Consider the following 16,631-nt stretch of genomic DNA (forward strand, 5'->3'; position numbering starts at 1 on the left):
GAGATGCTGCCTGACTAACTGAGTTACTCCAACTTTTTGTGTCTATCTTCGGTTTGAACCAATTTCAATATACTTTGCACTCTGACTCAATACTACCACTCATCAAAGCAAGCAAAACACGAACTGAAAGCAAGGGCGTTCTACTTATTAACATTTTCCCCAAGTGCCTGGTTAACTTTTGAACATTTTAATATTATTATTGCATAAACAGGAATCCAGATAATTAACATAACAGCTGCTCTAAAGTCAACATTATGAGACAGAGATAGAGTAGATATGGAGAGGATATTTCCTGTAGTGGGAGAGTTAGAGACCAGAAGGGATAGAATGAAAGATGCACCTTTAGAATGGAGATGAGGAAGAATTTTTTAGTCAGGGGTGGTGAATCTGTGGAATTCATTGCCATTCATTGCAGTAGAGGCCAAGTCAGTGGGTATTTTTAAAGTCGAGATTGATAGGTTCTTGGTTTGTAAGGGTGTTAAAGGTTACGGGGAGAAGGCAGGAGAATGGGGTTGAGGGAAACATAGATTAGCCATGAGCGAATGGTGGAGCAGACTTGATGGGCTGAATGACCTAAGTTAGCTCCTATGTTTCTGTTATATTAAGCAACGTTTTCTGCTGAAAAGCACAAGGTGCATTGCATGAAATGTGTCATAGAGTGTAGGCTTTTGTTAACCAGTCAGAACACGCTATGGCGCCATTGGGGACAAATGCTGAGTTGGTATTGACGGTTTCTTGTCAGGAATTGGGACCCTTAGATGGGGATTTTGGTCAGCATGGATGAATTGAACTGAAGGGCCTGTTCCATGCTCTCTGACACTAATCATACTAGACCTTTGTCATAAAGCACCTATTTATAAATTTATTTTATGCCATTTCTGAGCAGCTTGATTGTTTCCATGGTTAGAGAGTCTCAAGCCTAGCGGAAATCCACTAATGCCATCATACTAATATTGAAATAAGAGCTGTATTTGGTTATCTCTAAAGTACCAATTTGCTTTAAACTTTTTAATTGCAGATTTTCTGCTTACGGTCTGCTGCTTGTACATTGCATAATTATTTTCACTGTTTCCTAGTTTTTCTGCATCATTTTGTGATCATGGACATAAACCTGGAATCTACGAATTATTTGCAGAAAATGAGGAGACAGAATTTCAGACATCTTTTACTTTATATGTAAAAAGTAAGTAAAGGCTATATAGCTAAGTGTTTACATTTTATTAGTAAGCTGATAAAATAATCCAATAATCTGATATAGACAAGATTTGTGAGCATCCAAATGATGAAAAGTATCATCAAATACTAATTTTTGTAAACAGAATGGTGTTGTGTATTGTTAGGAAAAATGAGTACAAAAGTAAGAATGTTTTATTTCAATTACATAGGTGAGACCATATTGGGAATACTTTGTAGAGTTTTGATTTAGACTTTAGAAATATAGCACAGACGTGGATAGATTTACATCTCCGAATAAAGATTTGAACATTTCTCTTTTAAGGGTCTTTCTCTCCTATTTATACTTTCCACTTTTTCTTTTCTTATACACACACTTCACATTTTTCTATTTTCTACTATCTATTTTTCCCTCTGTTTCTCTTCTCCAATTTTTTTTTTTTTTTTCTTCTTCTTGTCTTTCTTATTTCCTTTTCAAAAACATAAAACTAGAGGTTGTACATAGAATGTATAATTACGTTATGACATAGTTGGCACCTAAAATTAGGTCCCACTGTATTGTTTTGTATTGTACTAACTTCTAATAAAATAAACAAAAACAAAAACAACAACAAAAAGAAATATAGCACAGAAACAAGCCCTTTAGCCCACCGAGTCCGCACTGACCAGCAATCACCCCGTACACCAGCACTATCCTGAACACGGGACAATTTATAATTTTTTACCGGAGCCAATTAACCTATAAACCTGAATGTCTTTGGAGTGTGGGAAGAAACCAGAGCACCTGGAGAAAACCCACACAGTCACAGGGAGAACATACAATGATACAATACAATTTATTTGTTGTCATGTGAACCTCATTGAGGTTCAAACTCTGTATAGACAGCAACTGTAATCAGCATCGAACCCGGGTCTCTGGCACTGTGAGTCAGCAACTCTACCGCTGCGCCACCGTGCCACCCCTTGAAAAGTGACTTATTTCTTTCAATGAGTTGCCTTATGAGAAGAGATAAGATAGGCTAGGCTACCCCACAGTGGCATAGCTAGTAAAGTTACTGCCCAATAGCACCAGAGACATTGGTTCAATCCTGATATATGGTGAAGTTTCTGTGGAATTTCCAAGTTGTGATCAAATGGTTTCCAGCACATTTCCTCTAACATCCCAAAGGTTTGTGAATAGGTAGGTTAATTTGCCACTATAATTTGTCCCTGGTATGTAAGTGATTGGTAAAATCTGGGGAGCATTGAAGAGCATGTACAGAGATTGGATTAATTAAAATTGGGTGGTTGATGGACGGTGTGGACTTGATGGACCAAAGAGCCTGTGTAAGTCTTCAACGTAAGGCCAGGCAATTACAATGGTATGAAGATGGAGTTGTTACATGTGGACTGGGTAAATAAACCATGAGACAAGTCAGTAATCACTATGAGACAAGTCAGTAGGTGAACCTACCAGACCCGGGATATCACTGGGAGCGTAGAGCTGCGTTTTCATGTCTAACCATCCACAGCTGCTTCATCAATTACCCATCATAAGAACAGATGTTGGCGTGTTTGCTGAGGACTGCACAATGATGAGCAAATTAAGCAGTTCATGCCTGTAAGCATTAAGACCTTGCAAACATTCGGGCACAAGCTGTTAAGTGGCAGGTAACAGGTCAGGCGATAACCATTTCTAACAAGAGAAAATGGAACACCTACCCTTGACATTCAATGGTATTATTATCATCAAGGCACCTGCAAAAGATATTCCAGAGGTGAGCTGCCTTTCCAATGCCAGAAACTGAAGTGTGGCCAGCCACATTAATACTGTGACTACCAGAAAATGTCCTAGCATAGTTATCCTTTAATTAGTGATTCACCACCAGACATCGCAAATACTTTCCTCTATCCACAAGGCATGTCGGGATTATGATGGGATATTCACCTCCTCTTTGGATGAGCATAGTTCCAAACAAAATTTTTGATGTGATCCATGACAAACCAGTCCACTTGTCTTGGAACAGTAGAAATGTGTAGAACAGTAATTATATCTGTAAGATAGATTTTTTTTAAATTACTGTTGGTAGTTCAGATGAACTTGATAACATATTCATAAACTTATGTTCATAACACTTGATAATATGTTCATAAATATGACCATCCACTAAATTTGTAAACTGCACGTTTAACAGCAAAACCATCTCTGGAGCTTTCAATGAACAAAAGTCATCTTTCGTGCATGTCTGCAAGTTATCCTTCAGTCAGAATAAACTGGACAAAATGCGGAGAGCTGTAAGTACAAAAAAATATAACGGCCACTTGATGTTACCATTAAAATAATAACATGAAAATTATTCAATTGACTCAAGGTGTTTTAAACTTACTATTTACTTCCTCTATTAAACAAATATTTTTTATCTGCCTTCCTTTCCATTGCGCACATTTCAGCACTGTTTTCAGTGCCACTATGTTGCTATTTTTTGCAATAAGGCCAATTCCAGCTGTAGAACTATCTGCGTGCTGCTCTTACAGACATGAAAAATCATTATTTAAATCAAATAAAGACTTTGTTCCATTTTTTTAATTTATTGTCACGTGTACCGAGGTACAGTGAAAAGCTTTTTGTTGTGTGCGGAACAGTTAGCAGAAAGGCTAGACATGATTACAATCGACAGAAGCATGATAAAGGGACTAACGTTTTGTGCAAGATAAAGTCCCGTAAAGTCCAATTGAAAATTTTGCAACTGCGATCATGAATAAGATTTCTACACAGAAAGTTTAATTTGTGCAAGAGAGGCATTCTATTCCCATGTTTTTCCCAAAGTCCAGAAGGATTCAACCAAATATACTGGTACTCCTGTGCATGATAAACAAGCCGCTGGAAAACCTGATCTAATTGTTCTGATTTTTTTTTGCCATCATAAGTATATCTTGAAAATATTAATCAATGAGGAGAGCAATATTGTAACTATATCTCAAGGATATCTATGCAACATGATTCTTCTATTTTTGGTTAATTTATTTAAATTCTTCATACTCTTGACACAATACTAAAGTAAACTAAATAAAAATGTTTAAAGAGTAACCAAATAATTAAGTGATTTCTGTCCAACGCACTTGGATGATGTGTAAAGCTGATGTCAGTGTAATTAAGACTATCAAGAGCATAAATATTCTGTGATTTGGTTTTCTAACCTGGCCTATTTTTTGCCCTATTTAAGTTGTATTAAGACTATTAAGACTATTAAGAGCATATATATTCTGTGATGTGGTTTTCTAACCTGGCCTATTTTTTTGTCATATTTAAGTTGTACTGAAGAAGAGTCTGTTACTGAAGGTATTCGGATTGAGCTGTCAGAAGGAAAAGAATTTGGCTCCAAAATTACAACAAGTGTACTGGACTCTGGGAACATGGTGGGTGGGTTTTCAATGAAGTGCTGTGCAGAGAATATCGTAGGATCAATCTGCAAGGAAATGTTTCTTCCAAAGCCAGGTAATGTTGCTTCATTCATTCATGTTTTATCATTCCTTAAGCAAAGTTAATATCAACATTTTGAACTAATTATGATGCAGAAGTCTGGTAGAATGTACATAGAACAGTGCCACACAGGTACAGACCCTTTAGGTCACAACGTCCAAAATGATGCCAAGTTAAACAAATCTCATGTGCTTTCATGTGATCCATATCCCTGCATTCCCTTGTGCCTATCTAAAAGAACATAGATTCAGATTCAGATTCAGATTCAATATTAATTGTCATTGTCAGTGTACAGTACAGAGACAACGAAATGCATAGAAGAATATGTGCAAGGAATAATAATGTTGGTGCTACACTATATTGTTTTTATCATGGGACCATTGAAATTGTATGGCTAAGAAGTAGGTTATGCAGCCCATCAAGCTGTAATTTATTTATACAAAATACAAATTAATTCCCCTCTTTTTTTACAGATGTGAAATTGTTGCAGTCTCTCTTCTACATCTCAGCTGGAATCTTTATTCTGGTTACAATTGCTTTAGTGGCTTTCATATTCTACAAATACAAGAAGGTAAATGGTCATGGTATTACTAATGGATATGTATTAAATAGTTTATGTATGTAATATGATCAACTCAAAAAATATGTTCAATGAGAAAGTTACAGTTGTTCCACATGCTTTCTGAAAAGGCTGATCAGGTCACAAGCATGCGGTTTATATCCAGTTGGTAGGTTGAAATTGGAGTTGTGAAAGATGTGTCTCAAATGTATTTTCTCAACTCTTAAACTTCAATGGAGTTGTTTCTAATTGTGTTGTTGCACCAAAATCTTGCTTTTCTTTTCACTGTGTAAGTTATGTTCTATGTATTGCCTATATCCCTATAATGCTGGTGTGAACAAACTTTTCATTGTGCCTGTACCTCACTGTACTTGTGCATATGACAATAAAGTTAACTTGACTGGATTGAGCTTGACACAACACAAGAGACAGGTGCATTCTAGGTGAGAGTTCACTTGTTCCATTCCTTAGATACTGTATAAGAACAATAAAAGAAGAAACTGAAGGCCATTCTTATCCTAACTAAAGCAGATTCATATTATTTTTGGGATATGCTTTCACTAAAGTGGAAATTAAATTAGAACAGAAATATTGTATATTAGAATACAGTTCAGATTTCTATAGTTCTATAATCATAATTTTCTTCTTAAGAATAGCTGCTCTCGAAATAACTAATGATGCAACAGAAATTTGTAGGTGAATAATGGGTATCCTTATCTTCATTTAAGCAACCTGGCTATGAAAGTCAACTCCAAATGATACAGATGGTTGGATCTTCTGAGAATGAATACCATTACGTTGATTTTAGTCAAATTGCTTATGATATCAAATGGGAATTTCCTCGAGAAAATTTAGAACTGGGTAAGTATCTGTTCCAAAATGTGCTACAAAATATATACTTCCTCGAGAAGGGCATGGATGGCATAAGATTGGCTGCCCAACTTCAGAGCAAGTTTTTAAAATGTTTTTTTTAATGTGTTTACTTAACTGCCATTCAAAACTACAAATTCAATTTCTATTTCATATCCATAATAATTATTCCTTATTTGAAATCATTGCCCAGTATGAACTGTAAATAAGATTTGGTCCAGTTCCTTGCTAATTGTTTTTTCCCCGCAGGGAGTGTACTTGGCTCTGGAGCATTTGGAAAAGTAGTTGAAGCCACAGCATATGGAATTAGTAAAGTTGATATCCGTGTCAAAGTAGCTGTGAAGATGTTAAAGGGTATGTTCAATTTATGGCACACTTTCTTTGAGGATATTTATGCTCAAGAAACCATTCAAATAAAAATGGTAGACACAAAAAGCTGGAGCAACTCAGCGGGTCAGGCAGCATCTCTAGAGAAAAAGAATAAGCGATGTTTTGGGTTGAGGCCCTTCTCCAGAAGAAGGGTAAACCAGCAACTGCAGTTCCTTCCTACACATATAAGCATGATATCGCTTTCAAGTTTTTGGTGGAATTTTCTATTCACATGAATTAATTCAATTATTAAAAGTTATTTTGGATTATTAAATAAAAATAAAAGCTACAACACTTAACTATAACTAAAAGCAATTTGCTGACTGCAACACACAAAAGGCTGGAGTAACTCAGCAGAACAGGCAGCATCTCTGGAGAAAAGGCATAGGTGACATTGTGGGTCGAGACCCTTCTCCAGACTGTGTGATTTTTAAGGTTTTTGTTGTTTTATTATCTTGTATTTGGAATGCTATTTATTTTATTCGTGATAATGTTTACCAGTATGTTCTTATAAAGTTATGATTAAAACTGAATGGATCCTGACATTTCTACATAGCTCCTACTTAACATAACAGCAAAAGTTAAAAACATATATAGAGAAGGTCAAAAGCACGGAGTTATTTCCCAACATTATAGATTAGTCATCATTGATACACTTTAATATAAGTAAATAACATAATGTTTGTTCAATTAATTGGATAACAGACAAATAGCAATGATATAAATGATGGTTTGTGTTGAAACGCTGTAAGTTGGAGGCTACAATACTAATAATGCAAGTTTTCAAACCTGAGTACATTTTATTAGTAGACTTGTAGATTTGTAGACTTGGTTATTAGGACCTTGTAAGTGAGTTCACTTTCATCAGAACAATTGGGGCATTAGTGTAAACAGCATGTGCATGTTTGCAGCAAAATAGCAAGAACCATATTAGATTAATTCGAATGCAACAAGAAAATGTAGACACAAGGAACTGGAGGTGCTAGTTTACAAATAAAGGGCACAAAATGCTGGAGTAACTCAATGGGTAAGGCAGCATCTTTGGAGAATATGGATAGATGACATTTTGGGTCAGGACTCTTCTTCATTGAACTATGATACCCTCTGATCTGATCTTATTGATGGTGCATTGGGGCTGAGGATGACTTCAGTTCTGTGGGTTTGAGGCAGCCGGTGACGTGGGATCTTCATATTGTTCCACTGGTGGAGCAGAAGATGCTTGACTAGTGAGATACTTGGAGAGTTCCTTTGTGCCATTTTGCTTAGAGCCCATGTGTATCATAGAACCATACAGCGTAGAAACAGGTCCTTCAGCCCAACTTGTCCACACTGAGCAACATGTACCATCTACACTAGTCCCACCTGGCTCATATCCCCCTATATCTGTCCTATCCATGTACCTGTCTAATTGGTTGCAATAAACGTTGCAATAGTCCCCAGCTCAACTGCCTCCTCTGGCAACTCGTTCCATACACCCACCACCCTTTTAGTGACAAAATTACCCCTCAGATTCCTATTAAATCTTCCCCCCCCCACCTTAAACCTATGTCCTCTGGCTCTCAATTCCTCTGCTCTGGGTAAGAGACTCACTGCAAGAGACCCAATCTATTCATTTCATGATTTTAAGGTTTGCTTGAGGTTCTCTGCCTCTCTCTATGTTCCCTCTCCCTATTTTGTACAATCATAGGTCGGGGATTGCCATGAACTTTATGACAAAGTAACAATTTTTCAAGGAATGTCGATGAATATCATTGAAGCGTGTAAAATAATGGCTTAGAGCACACATGCACTTCATTATTTAAATTAAAATAAGAGACTCATGAATATATTTTTATTCCCCATTTAAAAGAAAAATATGAACCTTCTGAAAAAGAAGCCTTGATGTCTGAATTGAAAATGATGATTCACATGGGGAGCCATGAAAATATAGTGAATCTTTTAGGAGCTTGCACTCACTTGGGTAAGTAACTGCACTCTTGTATTTATGCCTTCTTTATATCCAAATCATGCTATTTATGAATGCTTTAATTTGTGCTATTTTAGGTCCAGTTTATTTAATCTTTGAATATTGTTGCTATGGAGACCTCCTTAATTACTTAAAAAATAACCGGGAGAAATTCCATAGGACATTAACAGATGTCTTTGCACACAACAACTTCAGCTTCTACCACAATCTTCACAATGACCAACAATTACGGTAACGTGGATTTTCTACTGGAATTATCTGGTCAAAATTGTTACTTTCTGCAATCTGTTAAATTGCCCTGAATGGCAAAATTAATGGCAATATCATTGCATGTTTTAAAAATATTTCTGGTTTAGTTCAAGATATAATTTTTTTTTGTGTGTGTTGTCTGTGTCTCTGTGCTGGTGATTTTCATTATACCTGAACCTCACCATATTTGTGCATTTGACAATAAACACAACATAACTTGAAATGGACTTGTAATATTTAAAACAGATGGAATCTTTTTTTCAAATCTGTCCGGCTCTGTTGTCTTTAAGTAGTAACATAGTTTCAAAAATGTGTGTTTCTTGTGGTAAGTTATAGGATCAATTTATATTTCAAAATATCCATATTATTTGAGGCGTGGAAAATGGTGAATGTCAGAGGTGATGTATGTTTGAGATAGATCATGACCCAGTCTGCTGGTTCATGTGCAAATGACCCTTTTTTTTGTTGTGGTAGTGGATAGTGCCTATAATTATCTTTCAACAAGAGAAATGAACTAGCCGTTTATTTCATCCTTATTTGGAGTTAAAATTGGCATGTAGTAAAAGTAATGCTGTGGTTGTTATGAGAGATTTCAACATGCAGGTAGATTGGGAAAATCAGGTTGGTACTGGACCCCAAGAAAGGGACTTTGTAGAGTGCCTTCATGATAGATTCTTAGAACAGCTTGTATTGTAGCCTACTAGGGAGAAGGCAATTCTGGATTTAGTGTTATGTAATGAACTGGATTTGATAAAGGACCTCGAGGTTAATGAGCCATTAGGAGGCAGCGACCATAACATGGTCAGGTTTAATCTACAATTGGAGAGGGAGAAGGGTAGATCGGAGGTGTCAGTATTGCAGTTGAATAAAGACGACTATGGGACCATGAGGGAGGAACTGGCCAAAGTTGACTGGAGAGAGTACAGAGGAGATTTACTAGAATGTTGCCTGGGTTTCAGCAACTAAGTTACAGAGAAAGGTTGAACAAGTTAGGGCTTTATTCTTTGGAGCGCAGAAGGTTAAGGGGGGACTTGATAGAGGTTTTTAAAATGATGAGAGGGATAGACAGAGTTGATGTGGAAAAGCTTTTCCCACTGAGAGTAGGGAAGATTCAAACAAGGGGACATGACTTGAGAATTAAGGGACTGAAGTTTAGGGGTAACATGAGGGGGAACTTCTTTACTCAGAGAGTGGTAGCTGTGTGGAATGAGCTTCCAGTGAAGGTGGTGGAGGCAGGTCCGTTTTTATCAATTAAAAATAAATTGGATAGTTATATGGACAGGAAGGGAATGGAGGGTTATGGTCTGAGCGCAGGAATATGGGACTAGGGGAGATTATGTGTTCGGCACGGACTAGAAGGGTCGAGATGGCCTTTTTCCGTGCTGTAATTGTTATATGGTTATATGGTTATATGGTTATATGGTTATATGGTTATATGGTTAAAGATACACTAGCAGGGATGACAGTGGAACAAAAATGGCAGGTGTTTCTAGGAATAATACAGAAGGTGCAGGATCAGTTCACTCCTAGGAGGAACAAAGATTCCAAGGGGCGAAAGGGACGACCATGGCTGACAAGGGACGTCAGGGACAGAATAAAAATTAAAGCGAAGAAGTACAACGTAGCAAAGATGAGCGGGAAACAAGAGGATTGGGTAATGTTTAAAGAACAACAGAAGATAACTAAAAAGACAATATGGGGAGAAAAGATGTGGTACGAAGGTAAGCTAGCCAAGAATATAAAGCAGGATAGTAAAAGCTTCTTTAGGTATGTGAAGAGGAAAAAATTAGTTAAGACCAAAGTTGGACCCTTGAAGACCGAAAAAGGTGAATTTATTATGGGGAACAAGGAAATGGCAGAGGAGTTGAACAGGTACTTTGGATCTGTCTTCACTAAGGAGGACACAAACAATCTTCCTGATATAGTAGTGGCCAGTGATCTGGGGTGACGGAGGAACTGAAGGAAATCCACATTAGGCAGGAAATGGTGTTGGATAGACTGATGGGACTGATGGCTGATAAATCCCCAGGGCCTGATGGTCTGCATCCCAGGGTGCTTAAGAAAGTGGCTCTAGAAATCGTGGATGCATTGGTGATCATTTTCCAATGTTCTATAGACTCAGGATCAGTTCCTGTGGATTGGAGGGTAGCTACTTTTTAAGAAAGCCGGTAGAGAGAAAACAGGGAATTATAGACCAGTTAGCCTGACATCAGTGGGGGGGGAAGATGCTGGAGTCAATTATAAAAGATGAGATAGCCGGACATTTGGATAGCAGTAACAGGATCGGTCCGAGTCAGCATGGATTTACGCAGGGAAATCATGCTTGACTAATCTTCTGGAATTTTTTGAAGATGTAACTAGGAAAATGGACAAGGGAGAGCCAGTGGATGTAGTGTACCTGGACTTTCAGAAAGCATCTGATTAGTGGGCAAAATTAGGGCACATGGTATTGGGGGTAGTGCTGACATGGATAGAGAAGTGGTTGGCAGACAGGAAACAAAGAGTAGGGATTAACGGGTCCCTTTCGGAATTGCAGGCAGTGACCTGTGTGTGTGTGTTGACGATGTAATTTTGAGAAGTGAAAGAGTGCATTTGAAGAATGTGCCTTTGTACCGTCTTTGTACATACGAGCCCTTGTACGGCCCTTTACAGTCCTGTCTAATAGACCTTAGCTCTAAACCTACAATCGGGTCAGTGCAACAAACTAATTCCCCCATCCATTGCAACTGGGCGGCACGGTGGCGCAGCGGTAGAGGTGCTGCCTTACGGTGCTTACAGCGGTAGAGACTGCTTCGATTCCGACTACGGGTGCTGTCTACGGAGTTGGCACGTTTTCCCTGTGACCACGTAGGTTTTCTCCGAGATCTTCGGTTTCATCCCACACTCCAAAGATGTACCTGTATGTAGGTTAATTGGCTTGGTGTATGTGTAAATTGTCCCTAGTGTGTGTGTAGGATAGTGTTAATGTGCGGGGAAGGGCCTGTTTCCATGCTGTATCTGTAAACTAAACTAAAGTAAACTAAACTGCCATGCGATCTCCAATAATAATTTTTATTAGAAGTATCTCTGCTACATGTAGAAGACAGACCTTGAGAAAGCACTACCAGTAAAATGTTTAAGAACAAAGAAAAAGGTGGGGAAGTGGGAGGAAGGGGGATATGGGAATGATTAACCAGAGAAGCACAAGGGGAGGGGGAAATAGAGAGTGGGACACAAAGAGGGAGAATGTGTGTTGCATCCTTTATCTGTGCACTGGACGGCTTGACTGTATTCATGTGTGGCCTTTTCTTCGAGTGGATATCACAAAAGCTTTTCACTGTACCTTGGTATACATGACAATAATAACGTAAACTAAACTAAAGAATGAGTCCAATGTAAGGAAAGGTGTTGGTTGAATATGAATGGAAGGGAAGGCAAGAGTCCTACTGTAATGGAGCTGTGGGGAAATGCCTTGCTCAAACTTGTGAGACTATGACTCCAGGAGCAATGCTGTGCCACCTGGAAGAGAAATGGTGTTTTTTAATATGTGTTCCTTTAATACATTGCCTGTTGAGGTCACAATTATATCAATGTTAGCAGCTGGTTGAAAATGACTTCAACTTCTCACTAATGGCTGGTGTTTCTGAAAGACCACAAGAGAGATGCATGATACGTAGTATAGAGCAGCATTACACGAACACACATTTTTTTTTTTTTCCCCCTCAACTTCTGTTGTACCTTGATCAAGATTCACAGAATGTCCAACACTTGCATTATAAGTAATCACCAAAGATCAGTTCTTTATGGGTGTTTCCTCTCATGCACCCTAGCAATATTTCAGGACTAGATCTAAAAGTATGCAGAGCTGCCAAGTAGTATGGATTTTCCGTATTTTGTATGGAAATGCGATAAGAATACTAGTGTACGATTTTGTGTTAAATACAGATTTTAAATACAGAGTCAGTTCAGGCTGAAGAAGGGTCTCGACCAGAAACGTCACCCATTCCTTCTCTCCAGAGTCGCTGCCTGTCCCGCTTCAGGTTTGAACAGAGCGCTGTCAGTTTAACACGTGGGAATTTAAACAAAGAGCTGTCGTCTATAAGGCTGTAGGTTCTAAATATAGTGCTACCAGCTGGAGCGTATTTCATTCAAGCATAGCGCTATGGGCTTTAAACACAGCGCTATGGGCTTTAAACACAGCGCTATGGGCTTTAAACATAGCGCTATGGGTCACAGACTGTTCAGGAAAATCCTCGTATAACAATGTCTTTGGAATTCTCTTTGAGCCTTTGATATTTTTCAGGCCGTGGTAGAATTGTGGATAAGCCTAGCAGTGAAAGGTTACCAGTGAGATTGCAGTTACATTGGGATTGGCCTTGATTTTACAGAACTTTGGGTGGGCTCAAGGGGGAGAGAGGGAGGGGTGGAGATAGAGAGGGAGTGTGGAGAGAGAGAGGGGAGGGAGGGAAGGAGAGAGGGAGAGAATAAGAGAGGGAGGGAGAAAAAAAGGAAGGAAGAGAGAGGGAAAGGGGGAGGGGGGGGAGGGGAGGGGGAGGGGGAGGGGAGAGAGAGAGAGGGGGGAGCGAGGGAGGGGGGGGGAGGCTTCCAAATGGCTTCTACATCATCATCTGGTTCTAAAAGCAGGAAGCAGGCATTCAAAGAGCAATATATAAAGTGATGGCAATGAATGCACTGTCAAGTAAGGTGCGTAGAAGACATGTCAATTAGTAGCAAAGTTATGAATTCTTGTACTCTTACATGGGTATGACTGCACATAAAAAAAACATTTTTTTTAGCAAAATGGCACCGCATAAAAATACTGATTTCCTCAGCAAAATACTGATTTTCAGGTACAGTACTAGAATACTGAAATGCTCTGACAAAACTTGGCAGCTCTGAACGTGAGTGTTTTCTCCTTTCTGTCATGGGCCACAGTGGCCAATTATGGTGTTACAGCTGTGTTCAAGAAGGAACTGCAGATGCTGGAAGATCGAAGGTACACAAAATTGCTGGAGAAACTCAGCTGCTGCACCCGCTGAGTTTCTCCAGCAATTTTGTGTACCTATGGAGTTACAGCTGTTGCCTTGCTGAAGACCAGCAAACACAACACATTTCAGTATTAACATTTGGTAACTTCCTTATCTCGATAACCCAACTTTGAGTTTGTGTTTAGTTTCTGATCGAGGTATAGTGAAAAGCTTTTGTTGCGTGCTAACCAGTCAGCAGAATTACAATATATGATTACAATCAAGCCATCCACAGCATACAGATACACCATAAAGGGAGTTTCCTTGCTTAAATAAAAAGACACAAGATGCTGAAGTAACTCAGTGGGTCAGGCAGCATTACCAGAGAACATGGATAGGTGACGTTTCAGGTCAGGACCCTTATTCTGAAGAAAGTTTCTGACCTGAAATACCACCTCTTCATGTACTCCAGAGATGCTGCCTGACCCTTTGAGTTACTGCACCAGTTTGTGTCTTTTTTTGTAAAGCAGCATCTGCAGTTCTTTGTATCTTGTCCTTGCTTTAGCTAATCAATAAGAGTGGAAACTTTTAAATGGATTTTGTTCAAGATCATTCTTATTTTCAGATTTGATGTTTAATTATAAATCAACCACTAGAAGTAATGAGTGTTTTGCTTTACTTATCGATGTTTGCTTTCCAAGAAATGCTTAGAACTGGGAATTGTATGTGTTACCGTAATATCTTTATTTCATATTTTGATCAGATACTATGGTAAAAATTTACTGCAAAATGAATCGTACATGCCAATGAACAAAAAGACTGGTACAGATACATTGTCACATATCAGCGACTGTGATTTATTGTCCAGCGAGAATGAGCTAACGTGCCCAATCAATATGGGTAAGCAGTTTCCTATAAACAAGCAGTTTGTGAACAGACGATTCTTTGGTACTGTGTGTAAAATATAGAGAACTATAATGTGTGATTAGCAGATGTTTATCTAGTTTTTTTTATTTTGAGCAGATAGAATAAGAACATTGTTACAATGAGTTATCTATCGAATAAAAGGCATTTTCTCAATTGTTTGAAATCCATAGCATAGTCATGTAGCACAGAAAGAGACCTTTCGGCCCAACTTGTCCATACCTAACCAAGATGCCCCATCTACACTAGACCTGCCTGCCTGCCTGCATTTGGCCCATGTCCCTCTAAACATTTCCTATCCGTGTATCTGTCCAAACTACTTTTACTGTTGTCATAATACCTGTTTCGCCCACCTCCTATGGCAGCTCGTTCCATATACCCACTACTCTCTGTGTGAACATAAACAACATGTTAGACTGCAGTTCAGTAAAGATATTCAATCAAGGAATAAATCACATTCTGGCGGGTATTTTCCACAGATGATCCGTTGAAGAATGTAGTGACATCTAAAGCAAGCGCTATAGATGTGTGATGAATGATACTCGGGATAGCTAATGCAAAGCAATAACACATGCATCATGTTTCATGTGTATGGAAAACCTTGTCATAGAATTGAGGTGTGGGGCAAGTTTCCTTTCGCACAGAGTGTGGTGGAGGCGTGGAACACCCTACCATCTGAGGTGATGGGGGCAGATATGATTGTCACGTTTAAGAGACTTTTAGATAGGCACATGGAAGGACAGGGAATAGAGGGATATGGATCGTCTGCAAGCATATGAGATCAGTTTAACTTGACATCACGTTCGGCACAAACATTATGGACTAAAGGGCCCATTCCTCTGCTGTGCTGTTCCAATTGAAAATTGAAGGATTTTTTTACACTCAGAAATAACTCTATTCACATTTTTTATGCTTTAAGATTTACTTTTAATAATTCGAAATACTAATAAAGCTAGTAAATAATGAAGAAGTTGCTATTGGTAAGCAATTTTCCATTGATCATTGTTACAACCTTAAAATTATTAGAATCATGTTGTGGCTCTTGTGACTTTATTGTTACATGATAATAAATTTTAATGTGAAACAAAATCTTGACTGGAAATCCCGTCTTTTTGTGGAATTAATTCATATTAAGTCTCTGTGCAAATATAGAGTCATCGAATCGCAAAACGCGGAAACAACCCCTTCGGCCCAACTTGTCCACGCTGAACAACATGTCCCATCTACGCTAGTCCCACCTACCTGTGTTTGGCCCATATTCCTCAGAGAATATAAAAGTAATTGTACTCAACTAAACCTAGTCCAAATAAAAGAGAAAAAGTTATCTCAAGTTATCTAATGCTGTAATTTTGATTTCTACAAGACAAATGGTTAAAGTATATGTCTATAGCAAACAACAAACTTGATATGAATTTTCCAACAAAGAGCAAATGCACGTTTGTGTAAATACCCCAAGCATTTTGTATAAATATCACAGTTACCATTAAACCATAACTCGATGACTGCCAATCACCACCCCCCCCCGGACACTTATTATTATTTATTCAAATCATTTGCTATGTCGCTCTTCAAGGGAGATGCTAAATGCATTTCGTTGTCTCTGTACTGTACACTGACAATGATAATTAAAATTGAATCTGAATCTGAATCTGAATCTGAATCTAAATACAATTTTGGGACTTTTAATTTATTAGCTGACTATCAGAATGCCAGTAAATATGAAGATGATGATCTACACGTTGTTACGTTTGAAGATCTTCTCAGCTTTTCATACCAAGTTGCCAAAGGAATGGACTTCCTCACATCAAGAAGCGTAAGCTTACTTAAGCAGTCTTTGTGTCAAGTATTTAAAGTCTGCCAGTCTGCATTGCCACAGTAAGTTAATCACTGGCTCTTTTGTTAGTGCATTCACAGGGACCTGGCAGCCAGGAATGTGTTGGTGACACATGGGAAAGTTGCAAAGATATGTGACTTTGGATTGGCAAGAGACATCATGCAAGATTCCAACTATGTCATGAGAGGCAATGTAAGTCTATGTTCTTATTTTTTTGTTCCCTTGTCTAATTTGATATCTGTACTTTGAAATTAATTTTATTATTTGACACCAGTGTACAT

The 16,631-nt window shown here is 38.3% G+C and overlaps 2 protein-coding genes across 2 annotated transcripts in view; both read left to right on the forward strand.

Annotated features, from left to right (window-relative positions):
- The window catches only part of LOC129698055 (uncharacterized protein K02A2.6-like), a 198,828-nt gene that overhangs the window by 153,818 nt on the left and 28,379 nt on the right, over window positions 1-16,631 (forward strand). The gene's annotated exons all lie outside the window — the stretch shown is intronic.
- flt3 (fms related receptor tyrosine kinase 3) overlaps window positions 1-16,631 on the forward strand; it is a 61,697-nt gene that overhangs the window by 36,920 nt on the left and 8,146 nt on the right. The window contains exons 11-21 of the mRNA XM_055636896.1: window positions 1,077-1,183; window positions 3,348-3,447; window positions 4,464-4,648; window positions 5,107-5,204; window positions 5,921-6,053; window positions 6,312-6,416; window positions 8,281-8,391; window positions 8,475-8,628; window positions 14,356-14,492; window positions 16,211-16,329; window positions 16,420-16,542. Coding sequence (XP_055492871.1) covers window positions 1,077-1,183; window positions 3,348-3,447; window positions 4,464-4,648; window positions 5,107-5,204; window positions 5,921-6,053; window positions 6,312-6,416; window positions 8,281-8,391; window positions 8,475-8,628; window positions 14,356-14,492; window positions 16,211-16,329; window positions 16,420-16,542 — 1,372 coding nt within the window. The remainder of the gene's footprint in view (window positions 1-1,076; window positions 1,184-3,347; window positions 3,448-4,463; window positions 4,649-5,106; window positions 5,205-5,920; window positions 6,054-6,311; window positions 6,417-8,280; window positions 8,392-8,474; window positions 8,629-14,355; window positions 14,493-16,210; window positions 16,330-16,419; window positions 16,543-16,631) is intronic.

The sequence above is a fragment of the Leucoraja erinacea genome, chromosome 6 (assembly GCF_028641065.1).
Source record: "Leucoraja erinacea ecotype New England chromosome 6, Leri_hhj_1, whole genome shotgun sequence".
Classification (NCBI taxonomy): Eukaryota; Metazoa; Chordata; class Chondrichthyes; order Rajiformes; family Rajidae; genus Leucoraja; species Leucoraja erinaceus.